Genomic DNA, 26,506 nt, shown 5'->3' with positions numbered 1-26,506 from the left:
TCACGCATGTGCTGTGGGTGCCCGGCTGTGAAGCCACAGCTGGGCGCCCACAGTTACAATGCCGGCGCTGCCAAACGGAAGGGGAGACGAGCAGGGCTTTGATCCCCCACATCGCTGGACCCTGGGACAGGTAAGTGTCCGATTATAAAAAGTAAGCAGCTGCAGTATTTGTAGCGGCTGACTTAATTATTTTTTTTTTAAATGGCAACAGCACTTTAAATCAGTATCAAACCCCAAAAAAACAAAAACCTATTATGCTTTGTAGATGTGGTGGCTGCACTCATTTTCTTTTTATTTTTGCCCATTTATTTTATTTTCACCTATTGATATGACCATTAAGTCTTATTTTTCAATTGCATTTAACAGACCAAGTTGTCCATTTAACAATGATGGGGTGCTTACAATGGTCATCTTTTATACATGTAAAATCTAACTCAAAAACTCCAAATAAAATCTGCTAGTGTAACACTACCCTCTCGCCAGACTGACAATTTTATTGTCCAAAGGGGTCTCCATTGCTCCCAAGGTGGAGTGAAGATGCCCTAAAGCAGGGGTGGCCAACCCGCGGCTCCCGAGCCGCATGCGGCTCTTTGCCCGGTTCCATGCGGCTCTTACGTTCATATTGTAGCGTTCTGCCAGACGTGCAAGAATGACGAGAAGTAGTCGAAAGAACTGTCATTTATTGACAACAGCAGAACTCCATTACTGTTGGCCGTAACCACGCCAAAACAACACAAACAAAAAACAATCTTCGTTTCTCTTCCTTACTCTTTTCCAGTCGTTCGCCATCCGCTCTCACACACACCTCCGCTCACCCCTCACTCTTACTCCCCCGCCCCCTCGCTCTCACATCCAGGCAGACGCAGTCCAAGACCATGGGAAATCACAGAACTCTAACAAACATTGTAACACTCAACATTACTGCAGGGTCGCTACAGTATTTTCGTCAAATGCGCATACGGGCAGTTTTTCATGTATGTATTGTAAATTGTTCTATTATTGTTTATGGATTTGGTTAAACAGAGTTTGTCTGTGTGAGAGTGCACACAGTGTTCATTGTTGAAAATGACTGGCCTGTGGTCTTTGTAGTGTTAAAAAAGTGTGTGACATTTACAATAAATCCAGCTGAGCAAAAGTATGTGTGTATGAGGAAGGGATGGAGTGATGTTCATGTGTGCCCATGCGTATGATGTGGCTCTTTGCGGTAACTTGGTAAAAAATGTGGCTCTTGGTCTTTGTCTGGTTGGCCACCCCTGCCCTAAAGCTTGGTTGATCGACTTCTGTTCAACCACAGTGGCTACACATGGATCAAAATTCAGTCAATCCCCGCTGAAATTTCAATCTAGGTATGGCCAAGCTTAAGACATGTGCTATGTTACTGGTCACATCACCAGGTGAAAGAAAAAAAAAAGCCTAAGAAAAAGGAATATAGGAGCTACTATATAGCCAAATGTTTGTGTTTAATACAGATTTAAGCCATCCAAAACAAAAAGCTAGTACTGGCTCGAGTTTCTCTTCACATTTTCACAGAAAGAACTGCAAAATATAAACCCATTCCCAAATATGACTTACCAGCAAGCTTGTTTCAGATTGAAACAAGGTGTAAGGGTAAAGAATGCGTTCATAATGGCCTCTAATGTGGGACCCAATGGCTTTTCCTGTGGAGAATCCCATTTTCACAGCTATTTTTGTCCACTTCCTATCCCTGCAGACTATATCAAAACCCCCTTCATCAGTTACCAGCTGCAAGAGAAAAAAAAACAAAAACATAAGAATGGATAAAGCAAAAACGAGGGAAATAAAATTGCATTACCTTGACATATTTACACATCAACCAATAATTAAAGGTTTTGCAAGCATGACGATAAAATAGGACATAAAATATGACATAAAACATTTTAACACATCAACTTCAGGAGGAAAAAAATAAAATAAACAAACACGTGAAAAAGTTTGACTTATTACCTTGTTTAGCTGAAACAAGTCGAGTATTTTTCGTTCAACATGAGGTATTTTCAGAGTGCATCCCTGTAATTCCCAAAACTTGGCTATCTGGTCCAAGAAGTTCAACTTCACCCTGGTTTGAGCCTGTGGGAAGAGAGTTGGGTGCATTGTAACATGGTGTAACTGGGAACACATGTGCAACAGTTTAACAAAATTAGAGGAAATTTTCCATCCGTCTGGAGAATCGGATGAAAATGGACAGGCGATCCGTTTTCATCAGAAATCCATAGAGGACAGTGGGGCTGTGAAAAGTCTGTCTCCACACAGTGAGCGCGATTCATTTCGCATAGGTAGCGCTATACAAGTCAGTCACTCACTCAGACCTGTCATCCACCTGCCCAGCGGTTATCAGCGGACCAATTCATGCTGAGCAAAGCAGAGTCCATACACTGACAAGCCCATGTGAAAGCACCCAAAGGATTACAAACATTCAGTCAACGCTTTATGTAAATCAAAACTAGCTAACATGTGTCTGTTAGGGCCAAAGCAGAGTATGCAGGATTAAAACTGTCCATACAGGAGTCAGTTTTTTCACAACTAAAAACGGACCTCATTTCCCCTAGCCACGCATTCAAGGTGGATGGGGGGAGTCTTCCCACTATGTTTTTGTATTCTGTCAGCGGAGAGACTTCCCCACTGACAGAATACAATCCAACAGGGCGGTTAAACAGAATATGACCAATAGATCTGATTCTGTTCAGCCACAGTAGCCATACATGGATCGACATTTGGCCAGTCCTTTTTAAACCGTCTAAAATGTCACTCCATCTTTGGCCCTCTTAATAGATTATTACACAGCATTGTATTGATGCATATAAATCACCAAAAAGTGCTTTTAAATACAGTCAGGCCTGAACAATGCCTTTACAAATATTCATCTCCCTTACTCTATTCCATATTTTGTTAGACATAGTCCTGGTTCACACAAAGGCGACTTCGCCGCCTGACAAGTCGCGCTCTGTTCTGTATTATGGAACCATTCTAATAGGAGCGACCTGTACTATTTTTGGGGTGACTTCAGGCGACTTGCATTGACTTCTTTTCATAGTTTCATAGTTTCATAGTTAGTAAGGTTGAATAAAGACACCAGTCCATCCAGTTCAACCTGAGTGTCTACAATTGTCCCTATCCCTGTACAGTTACACACTCACATTGGTCCCTACCCTCAAAGAGCCCACAATCCAAGGTCCCCATTCATATACTAGGGCCAATTTTGGACAGAAGCCAATTAACCTACCTGCATGTCTTTGGAGTGTGGGAGGAAACCGGAGTACCCGGAGGAAACCCACGCAAGCACAGGGAGAACATGCAAACTCCAGGCAGGTAGTGTCGTGGTTGGGATTTGAACCAGTGACCCTTCTTACTGCTAGGTGAGAGTGCTAACCACTACACCACTGTGCCGCCGCTATGCAGAAGTCGTTTTGCAAGTCGCCTCTGAAGTCGTGTCCAGATCGCCTCCGAGTCGCGCTGCAAGTCATGTCGCCCCCCCATGTGAACCAGCACTTACAACATGGAATTCAAATAAAATTTTAAAACAATAAAACCATCTTATTTACACTATATACCTAAGGCTGGCCCATACAGTAAAAAAAAGTCTACAACTCTCCTTTAAATTTAACAAAACCATATAAATGTGTCAAACCTAAACACTTTCAATTTCGATGCAATCAGGCAGGCTCTTGCAGTACATAGTTGAAGGTAAAATCTAATGGAAGTTGAATAAGAAAATTGTATAATGTATGGCCAGCTAAACCCTCTAAAGTTTCAGTATATTATATTGTGACATAAAAAAAAAAAAAAAAAAAAGACACATTAGTTGGAAACACAGGTATTCATTGTGTCAATACATGGTAACACCAGTACAGACTGCATTTACAGTTGCAGATATGTTGGGGCATGTCTCTACCATCTTTACACATATAGATCAAGCTACTTATACCAAGGTTGGATGGGGGACAGTGGTATACAGCAAATTGTAGGCTTGATGTAAAGTCTGAATTTGGTTGAGGACTGGACTTTGTTCAAAACAATTCTAAAGCAGGCAATACATGGTGCGACTTTCTTTCCTGCAACCATGGGTTGAAGGGAAGACATACGCTAGTTTCCTCATCAACACAGAGTGTGATGGCAGGGGAATCCCTCCTGCTGAGTCATTGTATTCTGCAGGGTAATTTTTTGGGTGTTTCTTGTTGCTCCAGGACCTTCAAAAGTGTAAGAGGTAGTCAAGAAAGTAGGTGTGCAATTTATACTCCTAGAACGCCTGATGGTGCTCTCTGCATGTTGGGTCTCTCTATGTGGCCAGGCTGTGTAAAAGTCCCACACACATGGTAATGCCACTCGGAAGGAGTAGCAGAATGTATTTAGGGGTGTAATTTGTGGTATGCATATGCTGTGAGAGAAAGAACTTGTTAATATGACAATTGTGTGAAAAAAATAAAAATAAAATCATCTTCATTTTGAAAAGAATTGTGGGGGGGAGGGGGGAAATGGGATTTTTGTACTCACCATAAAATCCTTCTCTCTGAAGTTCAATCGACGGACAAAGCTCCTTTAATTCTTGACCTTAGGGACGTCCCAAAGTAGTGTAAAAAAACGAGGGGTGGAAAAAGCAAAACATAACTCCACCCACAACAAAGGGAAGGGAACACCTCAACAAAGGATTCGCCATCTTAACCACTTGCCGACCGCCGCACGACGATATACGTCGACAGAATGGCACGGGCAGGCATTTGGGCGTGTATATATACGTCCCTGCCTTCCCGCGGGTGGGGGGCCCGATCGGGCCCCCCCCCCCCAGGTGCCAGCGGCGGTCGGTATCCGTTCAGGAGCGATCCGGGATGAGGGGGCGGCCATTCGTTCATGGCCACCCCCTCGCGATCGCTCCTGACGAATGGAAGTGAGGCGTGACATCACTTCCTCTCCTGTAATGTAAACACAGGCAGAGGAAGTGATGTAATCTGTCGGTATTTTTCATTCCGGCACCGAGGAGAGAGGATCGGTGAGTTGCACCAACACGACACTACACAGTAGAACATGCCAGGCACACTCTCACCCCCCCGATCACCCCCCCAATCACCCCTGCCCCCCCAGTCACAGTGACACCAATTGCATTTTTTTTTTTTTTGCATTGGTGTCATTTGTGACTGTAATAACTGTTAGGGCAGTTAGGGTTAGCCCCCTTTAGTTCTAAGGTACCCCCCTAACCCCCCCAATAAAGGTTTAACCCCGTGATCACCCCCCGTCGCCAGTGTCACTAAGGCTGGGTTCACATTGCAGCGGTTTATGAGAACGGATGTGATTCACACCGCACTGCAGTGCAAATCACATCCGATCTCTGTGCGATTCGAGTTCAGCCATACAGATAGTATGGCTGAATTTGCGTCGCACCCGACACAAATTCGCACGGGACCCTTTTTTTGGTCCGCAGCAGAATCGGATTGCATGGGTGTTCACACCATGCGATCCGAGTTTGCAGATCGCACTGCGATATGCGAACTGATCTGGGGGTGTCATTAACATTTCACTGACACTCCCAGCAGTTCGCATAGGGCAGTGTGAACTGCCGCCGGGAGGCATGCGATGCGGGAACCCGCCGCGGATTTGTGGCGTTCCTGCATCGCTCCAATGTGAACCCAGCCTAATAAGCGATCATTTTTCTGATCGCTGTATTAGTGTCACAGGTGACGCTAGTTAGGCAGGTAGGCATGTAGGTTCGCCGCAGCTTTTTATAGCGCCAGGGACCCCCATATACTACTGCATAAAGCCCCCTGATTGCCCCCTAGTTAACCCTTTCACCAGTGATCACCATATAACTGTTACAGGTGACGCTGGTTGGTTAGTTATTTTTTTATAGTTTCAGGGCACCCGCCATTTATTACCTAATAAAGGTTTAACCCCCTGATCACCCGGCGGGTGATATAAGTTTGAGGGTCAGATAAGGTCTGCGTCGCCCCAGGCAGCGTCAGGTTAGTGCCAGTACCGCTAACACCCACGCACAAAGCATACACCTCCCTTAGTAATATAGTATCTGATCAGATCTATATTAGCGTCGCCAGCAGTTTAGGTTTCCCAAAACGCATTGTTAGCGGAATCAGCCCAGATACCTGCTAGCACCTGCGTTTAGCCCCTCCGCCAAGCCCAGACCAGCCCACCCAAGTGCAGTATCGATCGATCACTGTCACTTACAAAACACAACACGCATAACTGCAGCGTTCGCAGAGTCAGGCCTGATCCCTGCGATCGCTAACAGTTTTTCTTGTAGCGTTTTGATACAGTCGCTGACAGCCTAGGTGCTTTTTTACCTGTGAGTCTCACTAGTGTACCCCTAAATTTAGGGGTGTCTACTTTCCAAAATTGGGTCATTTGGGGGGGGGGGGGGGGGTTTGTGCCATCTTGGCATTTTATGGCCTTCAAAACTGTAATAGGTAGTGAGGAGTGAAGTCAAAAATGTACGCCCTTAGAAAGCCTGAAGGCGGTGCTTGGTTTTCGGGGCCCCGTACGCGGCTAGGCTCCCAAAAAGTCCCAGATATGTGGTATCCCCGTACTCAGGAGAAGCAGCAGAATTTATTTTGGGGTGTCATTTCACATATGCTCATAGCATGTGTGAGCAATATATAAAATTTAGTGACAACTTTGTGGAAAAAAACAAAACAAAAATAAAAAGTTTGTAATTTTCCCGCAACTTGTGGCAAAATATAAAATTTTCCATGGACTCAACATGCCTCTCAGCAAATAGCTTGGGGTGTCTACTTTCTAAAATGGGGTCATTTGTGGGGGTTTTGTGCCATCTTGGCATTTTATGGCCTTCAAAACTGTAATAGGTAGTGAGAAGTGAAATCAAAAATTTACGCCCTTAGAAAGCCTGAAGGCGGTGCTTGGTTTTCGGGGCCCCGTACGCCGCTAGGCTCCCAAAAAGTCCCACATATGTGGTATCCCCATACTCAGGAGAAGCAGCAGAATTTATTTTGGGGTATCATTTCACATATGCCCATAGCATGTGTGAGCAATATATCATTTAGTGACAACTTTGTGTAAAAAAAAAAAAAATATATATATATATTTTTTTTTGTCATTATTCAATCGCTTGAGGCAAAAAAATAAAATATTCAATGGGCTCAACATGCCTCTTATCAATTTCCTTAGGGGGTCTACTTTCCAAAATGGGGTCATTTGGGGGGGTTTTGTACTGCCCTGCCATTTTAGCATCTCAAGAAATGAGATAGGCAGTCGTAAACTAAAAGCTGCGTAAATTCCAGAAAACGTACCTTAGTTTGTAGATGTGACAACTTTTGCGCAAACCAATAAATATACAGTTATTGACTTTTTTTTTTTACCAAAGACATGTGGCTGAATACATTTTGGCCTAAATGTATGACTAAAATTTAGTTTATTGGATTTTTCTAATAACAAAAAGTAGAAAATATTTTTTTTCAAATTTTGCGGTCTTTTTACATTTATATCGCAAAAAATAAAAATCGCAGAGGCAATCAAATACCCTCAAAAGAAAGCTCTATTTGTGGGAAGAAAAGGACGCAAATTTTGTTTGGCTACAACATTGCATGACCGCGCAAATACCAGGTAAAGCAGCGCAGTGCCAAATTGTAAAAAGACCTCTGGTCATTGACCAGCAAAATGGTCCGGTCTGAAAGTGGTTAAACAGCCACCATCAAAACCAGCGGCCAACTTGTAAACGCACCTTTTGATGCGCAACAAACTAGTAACTTAAAAAGTGTAATTGCAACCTTACACAGCCGCCTGCAAAACCTTGTGGCCAAAGCAAGCATCCGAAGATGCGCTTCCCTCAACTTTGCAGAATTTTGTGAAAGTGTGAACTGACGACCAAGTCGCCGCCTTACACACCTGGGAGAAAGACGCTTGATGACGGAAAGCCCAGGAGGTCCCAATTGCTCTGATGGAATGAGCAGTGACAGGAAAAGGGGGCAACCGCCCCTTTAAGGCATAGGCCTGAACCACGATCTGTCTGATCCACAGAGAAATGGACGAGGAGACCGCCAGACCTTTCTTCGGATCAGCCACCAAGACAGAGTGACTTCCCGGAAGGGAGCCGTAACAGACACATACACCCATAGAACCCGGACCACGTCCAGGGAATGCAAGGCAACCTCTTTTGGGTGTGTCGGCTTAGGATATAAAAAGGAAGGTAAAACAAGGTCCTCATTTAGATGGAATGCCGAAAACACCTTTGGAAGGAAAGATGGCTGCAGACTTAGCACCACCTTATCCTTGTGGATGACAAGGTAGGGAGACTTGCATGACAAGGCTGCCAACTCAGAAACCCTCCTGGCAGATGTAATAGCCACTGGAAAAACTACTTCCTGAGAGAGTGTTAACAAGGGAATCTCCCTAATGTTCTCAAACGGCGGTTTCCGAGGCGTCGATAGCACCAGATTCAGATCCCATGGGAGGTAGAGGTGGTCGAACTGGAGGGACTATGTGTTGAACCCCTTGCACAACAGGTACTCCAATGAGTGAGTCGCCAAGGGGGTTTGGAAAAAGGCAGCCAAGGCCGATATCTGCCAAAGAGAGGGGTGCCTCTGGGAGTAGACTTAAGATGCAATTTTATTCATGAACTTTTTAACCACTTCCCACTTGGCCAATGTACATATACAGCCGGGTGGGACCTCTCTACTTCTGATAGGACGTTCAGGAACGTCCTTCAGAAGGGGGATCGCCCGTGCAGCGGCACGATCCCGATCCGACCCGGACACGGTGCATCTCGGATCGGCAGGAGGGCTCTGTGATTGGCCCTCCTGATCACATGACGGCCGTGTCCAATCACGGCCGTCATGTGATGTAAACAAACAGCCGGTTGCTAGGCAATCGGCTCCTCCTCTCCTCACACAGAAGTCATCGCTGAGGAGAGGAGAGCAGATCGCAGCAGCCGGCTGTTGATCAGTGAGTAGGAGCTGTTTTTACAGCTTTTTACTAACTGATCACCAGTCTAGTGTAATACACACATGACCACACAGTCAACCACATATGTCCCAATGATTATGTACAGGATCATTTGCATACATATGTCCGTGATCACACAAACCAATTATTATACACTTAACGGAATTTTTTTTTACCAAAAAAAACCCCCCTTCAATTTTTATCGATTATCGGGATGGAAGCATTATGTTTTGCTTCATTTAAAGTCCCAAATTTCCCCCCCCCCCTTTTTGCTTATGTAGCAGAATACATTTTGGCTTAAATTTATGACAAAATTTGATTTTATTGTATTTCTTTTAAAATGGAAAAAATAAAAGTTTTTTTTTCCAAATTTCCGCTTTTTTGCGCTTATATCGCAAAAAATAAAAAACGGAGTCGTGAATACCACCAAAATAAGGCTCTATTTGTGCGAACAAAATGATAAAAATGTCATTTGCGTACAGTGTAGCATGACCGCGCAATTGTCATTGAACGTGCGAGAGCGATGAAAGCTGAAAATTGGGCTGGGATGGAAGGGGGCGAAAGTGCCCTGTATTGTAGTGGTTAAGTAAAAAAAACTCACATTTCCATCATGGATTAAAAACGGTGTAATCCATCAGATGAAACGTCAGATTGGTCATGACCTCCGTCAGATCACAGCGTGCTTGGCCGCTTTCCACGAGCTTCCACCGCTTGGATGTACAAATGTCGGCCACAGTGGATACAGTGGTTTCATTCGAAAGAGGCTTGAAGCGCTGCTGTGAGCGGGATGTAGGGGGATGACATCACTAGTGCTGATCCGCGTCTCGCAGCAAAAACAGCAGGATCCTGGAAACTGAATAAGTGCGCGGACGCCATCCCATCTCCTCACACATGGAGATGTAAGCCTTCCATGTACGACTGTAAATCATCTGAGCAGAAGACTTTCGCGCCCTCAGCATAGTGGAAATTACCGAGTCTGACAGACCTTGGTCCTTTAGCACCTGGTTTTCAACAGCCATGCCGTTAAAACCAGCGACGGTAAAGCAGGATGAAGTATTGGACCGTGCACTAGTATCCACCAAGGAAAATCAGCCACCGGCCGTACCAGGTCGGCATACCAAGGATGCCAAGGACAATCAGAGGCAATTACTGGAATCCTATCGGCCTCCACCCAGCGCAGTAGATGTGGAAGTTTGAGTGGGGTGGGGGGGGGAACATAAATCAGCCAATAATGCCCCCATGGAGCCACCAATGAGTCTGATGCATCCACCAAGGGGTCTCTTGTCCTGGACACAAACCTCTGCACCTTCCGAGAGGCCAAGAGGTCCACATCTGGTGTGCCCCACCGTAGGCAAGGAGCCTGAATACCTCAGGAAGAAATTACCATTCCCCTGGGTCCAGCATCTGACTTAGGTAGTCCGCCTGCCAGTTTTCTACACCCGGGATATATATGGCTGACAGGGCCGGCACATGTCGCTCTGCCCACTGGTGGATTTGAGCAACCTCCCACGCTGTGGCGTTGTCTGACTGGATCCGGATTGAACACCCTTGTAGCCTCATTGACCATGTGGAGAGGGGAAGTCTAATTGCCCGAAGCTTGAGCACATTGATCGGCAGTTGGGATTCTTCCCGCATCCAAAGGCCCTGGGCCGTCTGTATTCCCAGCACTCCCCCCCCCCCCCACCCCAACCGGTCAGGTTGGCGTCTGTTGTGATCACCGTCCAATTGAGAGGAAGGAACGATATCCCAGACCCAAGGGCCGGAGACCTCAGCCACCAGAGAAGGGAATCCTTGACTAACTGGCTCACCCAAATTTGACAATCCAGGGATAATGGATATTCATTCCATTTTTACAAAATCTCCTTCTGCAAGACTCGAGTGTGAAATTAAGCGTACGGTATCTCCTCGAAAGTGGCTACAATGAGGCCCAGAACACGCATGCAAAAGCACAGCAACGACCACAGGTTCATCAACAACTTCACTGCAGTTTGAAGAGTCTGCAGCTTGTCTGAAGGGAGAAAAACTCTCGCTTCTGAGGAGTCCAACAGAAAGCCCAGGTACTCCAGGCATTGAATCTGCACCAATGACTTCTTTAGGTTCAGGACCCAACCAAACTCCCGGAGAGTCTGCATGGTGATCACTACATCCTCCCTTAATTCTGAGACGGAAGCTGCTCTCAAAAGGTTGTCTAGGTAAACCACGATTGCGATCCCACGTTGCCCTTAACAGTGCCAGAATGGGAGCTAACACTTTAGTAAAGACTTGGGGTGCTGACGCCAGGCCAAAAGGGAGCGCCACAAACTAATAGTGCTCTTTTGACTGCAACTCGCAGAAACCTCTGATGCCTGAGGCATATGGGTATATATGGATAGAATATATATATTTATTAGGGCTGAAACTAACGATTATTTTCATAATCGATTAGTTGGCCGATTATTGTTTTAAATAATCTATTAAATCGGTTAATAACCGTTTAAAAAAAAAAAAAAAAAGTGGGTCAAATTGACGTTCATTTTCAACCACAGCGACGGAAAAATTTGGAAATAGAAAACTTCTCGGTCAAAGGACTTTTCAGACAGTGGATGTGGTTTTTGTTCAGAATTGAAGAAGTGAACATTTCAAACAAAATTCTTTCATTCAGCGAATGTACAAAGATTTTTCTTCTGAATATTCTCACCTGAAAAATTGATCGGTGTGGTCAGCATAAGGCTCGGTACACACCTATGCAGTTTTTGCTTATGATCTGTTTCTGCACATGTGATTTTACTGCAATTTGCATTTTTTTGGGCAGATTAAAAAACACAAATTGCTGCAAAAATGCATTACATTCTTTTCTGCAGCTTCTCCATTGAAGTATATTGAACCAAAAAAAGTGCAGTTTTGCGGTAAAAGACCCCAACCCTTTCCAAATATGCAGCAGCTGAAAAAAGCACAGATATGAATGTGTCCCATAGGAAACCATGGAAATTAACTGTGGTGCGTTTCTGCAAAAAGCACCAACAAACATAGATGTGAACCAGGCCTAAGACGTTTAGTAACATAATGGGGTTAAAAAGACTAAAATTAGACTTTATAGTACAAAAAGCAAATAATCGCTACTGGAAGGGGTTCATTTTTTTTTACTGTAGAACAGTGAAAGTAATATTTACATTAGTGATTATATTTTTGTACTATAAAGGGCTCATTTTAGTATTTTTTTTAACCCCATTATGTTACTGGCCGATTAATTTCATAATCGATTAGTTGTTTCAGAGAGATAGAGAATATATATATATATATATATATATATATATATATATATATATATATATATATATATATATATATATATATATATATATATATATATACACACACACACACATATACATATACATATACATACACACACACACACATATACACACGTCCTGGATATCCATGATCCAGGAAGTCCCCTGATTGAGTACAGCGACCACGGAGCGACCAGATTCCACCCTGAACCTCTGCACTTTCACAAAGCTGTTGAGGGCCTCAAAGTCCAGGATTGGACGTACCCCTTCCTTTTTGGGGACTACAAACAGATTGGAGTAGAATCCCTGAAACCTTTCCAGCGTCGGTACAGGTACCATCACCCCACAAAGTAGCAGATCCCGTACTGTGCCGAACAGGGCTTCCTGACAAGCTGGAAGTAGAGATAAGTTGGAGGGAAAAAAATCTGTTTGGTGGACAAAAAAATGGTATCCCGTTTAAACCAGTTTGCAAACCCACTGGTCGGACAATAGAGAGGTTCACTGGGCTGCAAACTCCCGAAGGCGACCCCCCACCCGAGAGTTGGGCGGGGGCAAACATTCATGAGGTAACATTTTTGTTTACAGACATGTTTGGCTTGCGAAACCAGGGGCGCTTTCGTCCTTCAGCAGGCGCCTTGTCGGACTAGGAACGCTTAACTGACAACCCGGGTGGACAAAAAAAAAAAACAGTTTCTGAGCGGGGGGGGGGGGGGGGGGGGAGGCGAGGGGCCTTGCCTTTAGCATGGCTCTTTACCCTTCCTGGACTGTGGGAGCAAAGTGCTCTTCCCACCGTTAACATTTTTAATAATGTCATCCAGCGAAGCTCGAAAAAGCCCCTCACCTTGGAAGGGCAAATCCGCCAGAGCTTTTCTAGATGCGTGGTCCACAGACCAGCATTTCAGCCAAATCAGGTGCCGTAGAACCACTGCTGATACTGATGCTTTAGAGATCAGGGGGGCCGCATCAACGACCGGAGGTGATGTCCATTTTTTCAGGAGGGTCGCCTCAAAAGGGGTAACACACCACCATTTTTCTTGGGACTGAAAAGACCTGCTGCGGGCTTCCCCATTCCTTGTAGATTAATCAAAATAAGTCAAATATGGAAACACCTTAGGCATGCAGGCCAGGTTGCTGGACAGCAATAGCCCGGTCATTTGTGTGCCCTGGAGTATATAGCTCACCGGCCACCCCTGAAGCAGAAGGGGCATGTCGTGGCCCACTCAGCACGTAGCTAGGGCCTGCTCACACTCGATGGCCAGGCTGGGGAGACTACAAGGATCCATATTATCCACCCTGTCACCCAGCCGGCTGTTGATAGTAGATCACAGGATCACAAAATTGTAGAAAAAAAAAATCCCAAAACCAATGGTCCCCCTCAGAGAGCCAGGTCCTTCTCCTACACTAGGCATAATAAAAAAACAGGAAGCAGGGTGAGGGTTTATAGCCAGAGGGACTGCCCTCTGGGCGGTGCTGTGCAGTCTTGCTGTTTTTACATGTTACATGTTCTGCCTAGTTACATAGTTACATAGTTAGTAAGGTTGAATAAAGACACCAGTCCATCCAGTTCAACCCGAGTGTCTACAATTGTCCCTATCCCAGTACATTGCACACTCACATCAATCCCTACCCTCAAAGAGCCCAGGATCCAAGGTCCCCATTCATATACTAGGGTCAATTTTGGACAGAAGCCAATTAACCTACCTGCATGTCTTTGGAGCGTAGGAGGAAACCGGAGTACCCGGAGGAAACCCACGCAGGCACAGGGAGAACATGCAAACTCCAGGCAGGTAGTGTCGTGGTTGGGATTTGAACCAGCGACCCTTCTTACTGCTAGGTGAGAGTGCTAACCACTACACCACTGTGCCGCCCTAGTTCTCTCTTGAAGTGGCGTGATATCCCTAAGGTCAAGAATTAAAAGGAGCCGTGTCAGTCAATGAACAAGAGAGAAAAATCACAATTTCAAAAAACTCACCATGCCCCTTACTAAATACCTTGGAATGTCTACTTTCTAAAAAGGGGTTATTTGAGGGGTATTTGTACTGTCCTGACTTGTAAGGGTCTCACCATAGCTTGTAGACTATAAAACGATATTTAGCAGTATAAATTTTGGACAAAATTTAGGAAGAAAAATTACTAAATTTGCAAAATATAAAAAAAAAAATTCTGTCTTTCATTTAGAGCGCAAAAAATAAAAAAACCCAGGAGGTGATCAAATACCAAAGTAAAGCCATTTGTGTGAAAAAAAAAAAGAAGTGTTGCATGACTGAGTAATTGTCCTTTAAAATGTTACATATTAGGTGAGGTTGAAAAAAAAAAAAAAAAAAAAACACAAGTCCAACCTATGTGTGTGATTATATGTCAGTATTGCATACATTGCTTATCTAATAATTTTTTTGAAACTATAGATGGTGACCCCCCCCCAGTGAAACCACCGCCTGTGGAAGGGAATTCAACATCCTTGCCACGCTTACTGTAAAAAACCCTCTATGCAGTTTAAGGTTAAACCTCTTTTCTCATTTTGATGAGTGGCCATGTGTTTTGGTAAACTCCCTTGCGCAAAAAAGTTTCACCCCTATTGTGGGATTCCCAGTACGGTATTTGTATATTGAAATCCTATCCCCTTCTCGAGCATCTCTTCTCCAGAGAAAATAAGTTCAGTGCTCGTAACCTCTCATCCTAACCATTATCCTCCAGACCCTTTATTAGCTTTGTTGCCCTTTGTACTCGCTCCATTTCCAGTACATCCTTCCTGAGGACTGGTGCCCAGAACTGGACAGCATACTCTAGGTGAGGCTGGACTAAAGTCTTGTAGAGTGGGAGAATTATTGTTTTATCTCTGGAGTTAATCCCCTTTTAATGTATGCCAATATTCTGTTTGCTTTGTTAGCAGCAGCTTGGCATTGCACGCCATTGCTGAGCCTATATCTACTAGCACCCCAGGTCCTTTTCCATCCTACGTTCACCCCCTAGTGAGTAGATTACATTCATATTTTTATCACCAAAACGTATAATTTTTCATTTTTTCATTAACATTAATGGGGTGGGCAACTACATGGCAAATGAGGTTTAATTTTTTCATTGTGTTTGTTGGCGCACTTAAAGCTGAAAATTGGTCTGCTTAGGAAGGGGGTTCAAGTGCCTAGTGGGCCAGTGAGAGGTAAATATTAATATTTATTCCTTTGTTTAATGAGATTTGTAAAAATAATGGTTGTTATATCTACAGCTCGCTGATCACATCAATGTTCTGTGAACTGTAGATATGAAAATTTTCAGGGGTTCCCAAAGATCCCAGCCTTTTTGCCAGGATTTCTTCCAAGGCAAAAAGGTTAACACTGAACTAGACTGTAAAAAAGAAATAGGATTTTTATAACAGCTTACCTGTAAAATCTTTTTCTTGGAGTACATCATAGGACACAGAGCCTTAAGTATTTACTTAGTGGGTTATCACTACCTTCAGGTGTTGACACTGGCACACACAATACAGGAAGTTCACTCCTCTATATAACTCCTCATCCTTCCAGGAGTACCTCAATTCTTGTAGCCAAGAAATATACTTAAACCCCCATAAAAGAAGAAGGGTGGGACCTCTGTGTGCTATGATGTACTCCAAGAAATGGATTTTACAGGAAAGCTGTTATAAAAATCCTATTTTCTTTATCGTACATCATAGGACACAGTGCCTTAATTACTTAGTGGGACATCCCATAGCAATGCTACTTGAGGGGAGGGCGACACAACCCGTAGGGCACCCCCAGACCTTGAGGACTTATACAGCTGCCTGTAGCACACTGCAAATGAAGGGGATAGCCTCATTCTTTCTTACATCCACTTGGTAAAATTTTGTGAATGTATGGACCGAAGACCAAGTTGCAGCCTTGCAGATCTGCGCAAAGGAGGCACTGCCCAAGAAGCACTAACCGCTTTGGTAGAGTGCGCCTTAACTTGAATAGGGGGAATCTTACCCCGTAAATCATAAGTTTGAATTATAACTTGCCGAATCCACTTAATGGATTTGGATGTTGCCCATCTTTTTTAGGGCCCTCTGGCAGAATAAATAAAACATCAGTCTTCCGAACCGAGCAGTTTTCTTTAACTAGATTTTTACTGCCCTCACTACATCAAGACAATGTAGTGACTTTTCTTCCTTGGAACATGGTTTTGGGAAAAACTATGGCAGGACAATATCTTCAGTCAGATGAAAGCCTGAAACCACTCTTGGTAAAAAGCCTGGATGAGGACACACCACTCTGTCCTCATGAATAATCAAATATGGCTCTTTACAGGAAAGAAGCCAATTCTGAAACCCTGCTTGCTGAGGATATAGCAACCAAAAATATCAGCTTCCTAGTCAGGAGGACTAACTGATCATGCTGTAATGGTTCAAATGGCGGTTTTTGCAACACCGACAAAACTAAATACAAGTCCCAAGGGGTTAAAGGTGATTTAACTGGTGGATTAATCTGCATCAACCCTTACATAAAACCCTGGACTAAAGAATGCGTAGCAAGCGGTCTTTGAAATAAAACCGATAAGGCTAAGACTTGTCCCTTAATAGTACTTAGGGCCAACTTCATCTCTATGCCAAATTGTAGAAAGGCAAGGATTCTGCTTATATGTGCCAACCCTTGGATTCACACCAGGAAACTTAAGCTTTCCAAGCTCTGGAAACTGGTTTCCTTGCATTGATTAAAGTTGAGATAACAGACCTGGAAAGCCCACGCTTCTTCAGAATGTGGGTTTCAATAGCCAGGCCGTTAAATTTAGCGTTCTTAAAGTAGGACGGAAAATCGGTCCCTGCGAGAGCAGGTCTGGCCTTAGTGGGAGAGGCCAAGGACCCTCCACCGCCATCTTTACAATCTCTGCATACCATGACCTTGTGGGCCATGCTGGTGCTACCAGAATTACCGGCTTTCTTTGCAGCTTGATCTTGCAAAGAAGTCGAGGCAGCAACTGAATCGGGGGGAAAGCGTATATCAGTAAAAACTGATCCCACTGCATTACCAGTGCATCTGTTCCATATGCAAGTGGATCCCTTGTTCTGGACACAAAGTTGACTAACTTAATGTTGAATCTGGATACTAGAAAAGATCTATGTCTGGAGTCCCCCATCTGCAGCAAACAGCCCAAAAACACTTCTGGATGAAGAGACCATTCCCCTGGGAATAACTGCTGGTGATTTAGATAGTCCGCCTGACAATTTTCTACTCCAGGAATGAAAACTGCTGACAGGGATGGGACATTCCTTTATGCCCAAGTTAGGATATGGTTCACCCCCCTCTGAGCTGAGAGACTCTTGGTGTCCCCTTGGTGATTGCCACAGCCATGGTATTGTCAGATTGAATCCGGACTGGATAATTCTTTAACCTGGGGGAGTCCAGGTTTTCAGAGCCAGATACACTGTCCGAATCTCTAGGATGTTGATGGGTAGGGCTCTTTCAAGTTTTGACCACTGTCCCTGGACAGTCCTCTCCTCTAGTACCACTGCCCAGCCTGAGAGGCTAGCATCCGTCATTACTACTTTCCAGATTATTGGTCTGAAGGATTTCCCTTTAGAAAATTCTGGCTTTGTAACCACCAACTGAGGCTTTGAGACACTTGGAGACAGCCGCATTGGCAAGTCCAAAGCTTGGATCATCTTGTTCCAAGCAGAGAGGAGTCTGTTTTGCAACAGTCTTGAATGGAACTGGGCATAGGGGACTGCTTCGAATAAAACTACCATCTTTCCTAACAACCTCATGCAAAGGTGAATTGAAGGATTTTCTTTTGACCTGACCATCCCTACCAGCTCTTGTATGAAGCCGATCTTTGCTGGAGGCAAGAACACCCTTTTCTGGGCTGTATCTATGATCAAGCCTAAGTAATCCAGCCATCTTACTGGTTTTAAGGAAGACTTCTCTAGGTGAGGACCCAACCAAGAGATTTTCCAGGTAACTGGTTGTAACGCGTACGCTTTACCTTAAAGTGGTTGTAAACCTTACAACACACTTTGACCTACAGGTAAGCCTAGATTTAAAGCTTACCTGTAGGTCCAAGAAATATCTCCTAAACCTAGACGGTTTAGGAGATATTTGCCGAAAGACAGGCACCGCTGTCTACGGCGCATGCGACGTAGACAGCAGCGCACAGACGCACTGAGCGCGCCACGGTTAACGGCGATATGCCGCAAGTGGTGGCTCCCGTGCGCATGCGCGGGAGTGACGTCATCGTGGCTTTACCGAATCACAGCGGCGGAGCAGCGAGACCTACCGAGAAGATGTATGCGGCGGACTACAGGGGACAGAGGTGACTTCGTTGGCTCCTGTGTAAGGTAAGTGGCACATAATGGACTACTATGTGATGCATAGTAGTCCATTATGCTTTGCCTTTGCAGGGAATTAAAGAGGAAGTAAACTCATCAGGGTTTACTTCCTCTTTAAGTGAGTCACTGACTGGTCTATTAACAATAGATCGTCTAGGTACGCCAACACTTATGCCCTGTGCCCTCAACCCGGCTAGAGGTGGGGGCCAGTATTTTCATGAATACCCATGGTGCTGTGGCTAGCCCGAAGGGTACGGCCACAAACTGAAAGAGCCGTTCCACTTTGAAACACAGAAACCTTTGGCGAGTGGGAAACACAGGAACATGCAGAAATGCGTTCCATGTCGTTGATGGATGCCAGAAATTCTCCGCCTTGTAGGATGGAGATCAGTGACCTGATCGACTCTATTCGAAATGAGTGAATTTTTAAGAACCGATTTAGATTTTTTTTAGATCCAGAATGGGCCCAACATCTCCATTCGGTTTTGGTACTGTAAACAGGTTTGAAAAGAAACCTAAACCTGTTCTTCTGTGGGGATCTGTATGATTACCCCCTTGAGTCAATCGGTCTAATGTTGAAACAGGGATTGTCTTTTCCTGGATCCTTGGGAACTTTTGATCGCAGAAAGTGAATCACTGTGGAGAGAGCCCATCTGTCCTGAGTTTCACTCTGCCAGACTGTGAAATGCAGAAGTCTTCCCCCCTACCTTAGTGAGGGGAGACGCCTCTTCATGAAGAGGTCTTAGTATTCTGCTTTGTAGCCTTGCAGCTCCAGGTCTTCCTTTGAGCCTGGGCCTGACCCTGTGATTTTCCTCTGGAATCTGACAGTGGAAGCCGTTGCCACTGCCTAATAGGTTGGTGCACTTGGCGCAAGAGAGAAAGTCAGTTTAAATGAAGGACATTTATACTTTCTTTTGACTGGCAAGAGTATTTTTTCCACTGGAAATTGTCTGGATGTATATATGCAAATAGTCGCTCCCCATGAAATGGGAAATTAGACAGTAGGTTTTTGCAGACCAAACCTTTAGCCAAAGGTCCTACGCATGTGTACTAGCACAAGTGCAAGGCGAGATGGTGAATAGAATCCTTTATAGCATCTATGGCAAAACATAATGCTTTTGGTAAGTCGCCCAACTCACTGGCCTGTTGTGCAGGGAGCTCGTTAAGGGCCTCTGTAAACTGGTATTTTAAGGACTAACAGGTGCCTATAGCTGCAACTGCAGGCTGAGCAACAGTACCCGCTAAAAAGGATTTTAACAGGAATTCCAACCTTTTATCTGTTGGATCTTTTAGCATTTGTGCATTGTCCACTGGACAAGGTCAACTTTTGTTCACACTAGAAATCTCGGCATCTACTGCTGGAACTTTTCATTTTTGGTGAATTTTTCCTCCATAGGATAGAGAACTGAGAATCTCTTTGGAGTGAGAAAATGCTTATCCGGATGATCCCATTTGGTATAAAAATGCTTCTCTACTAATGTGTGGACTGGAAATGCAATAAGCTTCTCTAGTAATGTGTGGACTGGTTGTGAAGGTTTCAAGGAATCCAAAGAAGAAATCAGACTTTCAGCTGACTGTTAGGGGTAGCATGAAAGTGGAGCGAACCATGTCCATAAGGATTTGGACCTCAGATTGTGAAGCTGAAACTTCAACTGTTTCCCACACAGAGGACTAATCGGTTCGTTTTTCCCAATTGTTTGAGGGCAATACCTCATCCTGGCCACACTGTTGGAGACGATTTACAGAGCTGTTTTATCAGCTTTTCAGATTTATGCTTGTTTAAACATAACATGTATCCCTATCCACTCAGTTTCCCCATTTAGAAGGAGAGGAGACACACCCCCCCCCCCCCCCCCCAGCTGCTGAGACACATGCTGTATTAGATTTAAAAAGGGTCTATACACTATTACTCCCTCCAGAGGAGTTTAAGGCATTTTACAATATAATTGAAAGAAAAGTCATAGGTGGACTTTGCAGCTCCTATGCAGTTCTTTGCAGCTCCTATGCAGTTCTTATGCTTTCCTCTTACATTTTCCTCGCTGCAGGATACTGCTGTAAACAGATTCAAACTTCACCCATCACAGTGGGCAGTGTGGTTAAACCTTCAAAGACTGGGGCCCTTTTTAATAGGGGTTCCACTCCTTTGGACCATGTATAGCATTCCTCAGGACAGCTTTCGGTAATGTAGCAAGACCAAAAAAAAAAAAAAAAAAAAAAAAAAAAAAAAGAGTCCTGGTTCCTAGGGTCCAGCCCTCAGAGTTTTGCCTTGTTCTTCTATGCAAGGCCTGGGTACCAACTTGGAGCCACAGTAGCAGGATGGATCCAGTTGTGGAGGCTTTTAAATCCAGCATGGATTCCTCCTGTAGGTCCTAAAAGGTACTCCTGGAAGGAGGAGGGGTTATATAGGAGGAGTTAACTTCCTGTACTGAGCCAGTGTCAACACCTGAAGGTAGCTATAACCCACTAAGGAAATACTTAAGGCTCTGTGTCCTATGATGTACGATAAAGAAATTGAAATATATATATATATATATATATATATATATATATATATATATATATATATATATATATATATATATATACATATACATATATATATATATATATATATATATATATATATATATATATATATATATATATATATATATATACACACACACACACACACACACACACACACACACATATACATACATATACACACACACACACACACAAAAAAAACTGATTGTTTTCATGATGCTGTTTACTTGATGAGTTATATAACTTTCAACAAGCGTGTTTATTTTGAAAGCATGTGATGCTAACTGCACACAGATAGACTCCATAAAAGAAATTTGACTTCTGTGTACCAGGCTTTGCCATTTAAATTATACATTTGGTAAACTATATAGATTATTTTTTTCATTCAACATGGTTTAAAAGTTAGTTTAAAACAGTGACAGATTCCCTTTTAAATAGATTTTTAGGTTCATAGTTTTTTTTATTCAGGTGTAAGTAACAGATAAGATACAGTAGCAAGAAAGCTAGCACAGTGCTTACATACACTTGTATATTGTAATCCACTGTAATCCACTATAACTAACCAAACCATTATTCAAAGTCAATTCAGGCATTTTAACAGAAGTACAGATCCATTTTCTACAAAGGGGATAGTGTGGGATGATCTCCAAGCTTGAGTAAATACCTGTTTGACTGGTGAATAATAAATCGTTTGTGCTGGGTGTTTATACAGCATTCTAGGGCTGAAACAACTAATCAATTAATCGATTAGTTGTCGATTAATTTAATAATCGATTACTATTTTCATAATTGATTAATTGGCCAGTAACATAATGGAGTTAAAAAAACGAAAAAACTAAAAATGAGCCCTTTATAGTACAAAAACAACAAATAATCGCTAATTTTAGTTTTTTTTTAAACCTCATTATGTTACTAAACGTCTTGGTTCACATCTATGTGTTTATTGGTGGTTTTTGCAAAATGCACTACAGCAAACATGGTTTCCTATGGGACACGTTCACATCTGAAAGGGTCAGGGACTTTAAACGCAAAATGGTTCTTTATTGATTCAATATATTTCAATGGAGATGCTGCAGAAAAACATGTAACGCATTTTGCAGCAATTTGTGTTTTTTAATCTGCCCCAAAAAAAAGAAAAATGCAAGTTGCAGTAAAATCACGTGCGCAAAAATCAAAACACACAGCAAAAAGCACTGCAGAAACAAATCAAAAGCAAACTGCACAGGTGTGCACCGAGCCTTGTGCTGACCACACAGATCAATTTTCAGATGAGAATATTCAGACAAAAAATTGTTGTACATTCGCTGAATGAAAGAATTTTGTTTGAAATTTCACGTTTTTAACATTCTGTTTTTAAAATGAATAATTTCTGAATGAAAACCACATACATTGTCTGAAAATTCCTTTGACCAAGAAGCTTTCCATTTCCAAATTTTCCCATCACTGTGGTTGAAAATGAACGTCAATTTGACCCACTTTTTTTACGGTTATTAACCGATTAATTGAAACAATAATCGGCCAACTAATTATGAAAATAATCATTAGTTGCAGCCCTACAGCATTCCATTTTTCTTTTCAACATAGCGTCAGAAGGATCCTTGCAATAGAAGTACACATGGCCATACACAGTATAGGGGTTGGTATACCCCAATCAAGAATTTCCTAGCCTTTGGGCAATCCCACCACATATGTAAAAATGAACCCTCTGGTTCACAGTCTCAAAAGCAGGTAGGTAGAAATGTAAGTACACATGGTATTTCTGTTAGCACCCAGTACTACCAATTTGCCTCAACTGCTCCAATGGTTGAGCATTTCGCTTTATGTATTCAAATCGGGGCCGGGTCATCCACTGGAAGAGGTCTCCAAAAGTTTTGCTCCCTTCTAGTTACATAGGAGGAGAGGGAATTTATGATTACTGTATTTTCTGCCGTATAAGACTACCTTTTACACTTAAAAAAAATGCCCAAAAACCAGGGGTCGTCTTATACGCCGGGTATACAATGCTGCCCGATGGATGTCAGCTAATACTGTATATGGCTTCAGCTACAAACAGTATACGCCGTTGAGCCAATCCCGGCGAGCGATGTATTCTATTAATGAATACAGAGGAGAGGGAGAGGGAGAGAGGGGTAGAGGGGGAGAGAGAGAGGGGTAGAGGGGGAGAGAGAGAGGGGTAGAGGGGGAGAGAGAGAGGGGTAGAGGGGGAGAGAGAGAGGGGTAGAGGGGGAGAGAGAGAGGGGTAGAGGGGGAGAGAGAGAGAGGGGGGGGGGAGAGAGAGAGGGGGGGGGAGAGAGAGGGGAGAGAGAGAGAGGGGGGGGGGGAGAGAGAGAGGGGGGGGAGAGAGAGGGGGGGGGGGGGGGAGAGAGAGAGGGGGGGGGAGAGAGAGAGGGGGGGGGAGAGAGAGAGGGGGGGGGAGAGAGAGAGAGGGGGGGGAGAGATTGCAACACCACAAAATTTTAAAAAGGGAAAGGAGAGTAGATTCTTATGTAAGCCAAAAGTGCATACAAACAGAAGGATGCATATACGGTTTTATACAGAGTCAAAATACTGAATATTTTGAAAAAGGTCAAAGACCTTCCAATGTATAGAGAGAATTGAAAATTATGTTCTGCATGTCAACCTGTTTGAGTTTGGATTTGAATCTATAGCTATATGCAAGTATTTGTTAATTGTATATCTCCAAGGTCAGATTGACTGTTACAATCTTACTTCTACAATAGACAACCCTGCAGGAAACCAATATAGGACATCATCCTCTCTAAGAAAACAGCTTCACATGTGTTGCATCTGCTCTGCACAGTAGAAGTAGACTATACCAAATATAGCACTACACAGAACAGAGGTGAAAAGTACAGTCCTTGAAGCTTTCCAGCAGCTTGACAGCTCCTGCCACCATCCTAACTGGCCAATTAAACAACACTTTCATGATGCCAATTTGTTGTCCAACCTGAATAGGATACAGTCAAGTCCGGGCTTTGCAGGGTGGCATAGATGAATCACAAGCGTGACTAAACAGACTTGGGGTGCTTTCATATTAATTTTCAATGAGTTTCCGGTGATCAAAGGTCTAAAATAGCGTTCCTGTTGAGCCCAGGGCAGACCACATATTGAGAATATATGCTGTGTTTTTTGTTGACCACCTCTGCTCTCAGTGCACTTCCTGTAGAAGCTACGTTCACTTGGAGAGTTCAAAAGTTCAAAGTTAGGAGATGCCTGAAAACCTGCGATCGCTTTTTTGGTAGCGTTTTGATACAGTTGCTTACAGCCTAGGAGCTTTTTTACCTGTGCGTCTCACTAGTGTACCAGTAAATTTAGAGCCCAAAATGGCAAACCGAAGGTACAATAGTGAAGAGGCCTACATGTTTCTGAGCATGACAGATAGTGAAGAAGTTGTCACTCATCTGTCAAATTCAGGCTCATGATCCTGTAGACAGTGCCTCCATGGCAGATAATTCTGACAACGGAGTTGTGGTCCCTGCCAAGGTCAGGCGTACCAGACCCCGATCTTTTGCTGTTGAGGTGCAAGAACCGCAGGGCTCTCGTATGGAGAAGAGAAGTACTAGCGCCACTATTCCTTCTAGTGAACTGGCAAGCACCAGCAGCCTAGTACACCCTGGTCATAGTCAAACCAGCACTGCAGTAACACATGGTGACTTGGCGAGTCCCAAAGTGCAGTTCAAGCTGGCGAGGTGGCAAGCACAAGTAGTGTCCTGCTGCCACCAAGAAGACAAAGACAGGTCCGTCGTGCCCCCAGTGTCCTTCCTGCAGAAGTCGCCAATACTAATTGGGAGCCCACCACTTCTGCAGCACCCATACTGCCCCCATTCACTGGCCAACCCAGCATTCAGGTGGAAACAGTTGATTTTACGTCACTTGATTTTTATTCGCTTTTTTCACTGAAGATCTCTATAGATATATTGTGGACCAATGCTGGTCAATACATCACCGCTAATCCGGTCCTCCCTTGCCAGAGACTGGAAACCAATTAAGTTTTCCGAATCCCTCGACATGGGCATAACAGTGAGTTGTGGTCATTCTGGTCCACTGACCCAATTCACCATATGCCTGTGTTCTCTGCTTCCATGGCCAAGGCACGATACGAGCAGATCCTGCGGTTCATGCACTTCAACAACAATGAACTGTCATCCTCGTGGAGACCCTGGATACGATCGGCTCTACAAAATTTGGCCCCATGCAAACCACCTCAACCAACGTTTTGCAGACTTGTTTACTACTCCCCATCAAGTTGTCTGCGTTAATGAGTCCCTAATTATGTTTTCTGGCTGTTTGTCATTGAAACAGTACCTTCCCAACAAGCGTGCCAGATACGGGGTCAAGATGTATAAGCTCTGTGACAGGGCCACAGGCTATACATGTAGTTTTATGGTTTACGAGGGAAGAGATTAGGGCTGAAACAACTAATCAATTATGAAATTAATCGATTATTCGATCAGTAACATAATAGGGTTAAAAAAAAAAATGAGACCTTTACAGTATAAAAAGAGCAAATAATTGCTACTGTAAATATTACATTCACAGTTCTACAGTAAAAAAAATAACCCCTTAAAGTAGTGATTACCTGCTTTTTTTTTACTATAAAGAAAGGGCTAGTTTTAGTCTTTTTAATCCCATTATGTTAATAAATGTCTTAGACCTGGTTCAGATCGATGTGTTTATTGGTGCTTTTTGCAGAAACGGTTTATTTACATGGTTTCCTATGGGACATGTTTATATCTGTGCTTTTTTTCAGCCGCTGCATATTTGGAAAGGGTCAGGGACTTTAAAAACGCAAAACGGTGCTTCTTTGGTTCAATATACTTCAATGGAGAAGCTGCAGAACAGCATTTAATGCATTTTTGAAGCAATCTGTGTTTTTTAATCTGCCAAAAAAAAAAAATGCAAATTGCAATAAAATCACGTGCGTAGCAATCAAAAAACGCACAGAAAAAAGCACTGCAGAAACAGATCAAAAGAAAACTGCATAGGTGTGTACCGAGCCTTATGCTGGCCACACGGATCAATTTTCATATGAGAATAGTCAGATGAAAAATCTTTGTACATTCGCTGAAAGAATTTTGTTTGAAATTTTCACTTGTTTTAACATTCTGTTTTTAAAATTAATGTAATTTCTGAATGAAAACCACATACACTGTCTGAAAATTACTTTGACCAAGCAGTTTTCTATTATTTCCAAATTTTCGCATCACTGTTAAAAATGAACGTCAATTTGACCCACTTTTTTGTTAAGGTCATTAACCGATTAATCGAAACAATCGGCAAACTAATCGATTATGAAAATAATCGTTAGTTGCAGCCCTAGAAGAGATAGTCAGGTAGAATCGACAAACTGCCCTGACTACACAGGGAGCGCTGGCAAGATTGTGTGTAACTTGGTGTCACCCTTATTCATAAAGGGGTACCATTTGTATGTGGACAATTATTACACGAGCGCACCACTTGTTAGATCATCAGATTGGAGCATGTGGCC

At 43.4% G+C, this 26,506-nt stretch overlaps 1 protein-coding gene across 1 annotated transcript in view; it reads right to left on the bottom strand.

Moving 5' to 3' along the window:
* Positions 1-26,506, bottom strand: part of KDM5B (lysine demethylase 5B) — a 180,275-nt gene that overhangs the window by 104,313 nt on the left and 49,456 nt on the right. The window contains exons 3-4 of the mRNA XM_077481154.1: positions 1,966-2,088; positions 1,573-1,743 (exon numbers count right to left, since the gene is read on the bottom strand). Coding sequence (XP_077337280.1) covers positions 1,573-1,743; positions 1,966-2,088 — 294 coding nt within the window. The remainder of the gene's footprint in view (positions 1-1,572; positions 1,744-1,965; positions 2,089-26,506) is intronic.

The sequence above is a fragment of the Lithobates pipiens genome, unplaced genomic scaffold (assembly GCF_037356315.1).
Source record: "Lithobates pipiens isolate NorthernLeopardFrog02 unplaced genomic scaffold, aLitPip1_a1.2 Scaffold_16, whole genome shotgun sequence".
Taxonomy (NCBI): Eukaryota; Metazoa; Chordata; class Amphibia; order Anura; family Ranidae; genus Lithobates; species Lithobates pipiens.
The sequence above is the reverse complement of the archived record's forward strand: the minus strand, read 5'-3'. Positions and strand labels throughout refer to the sequence as shown.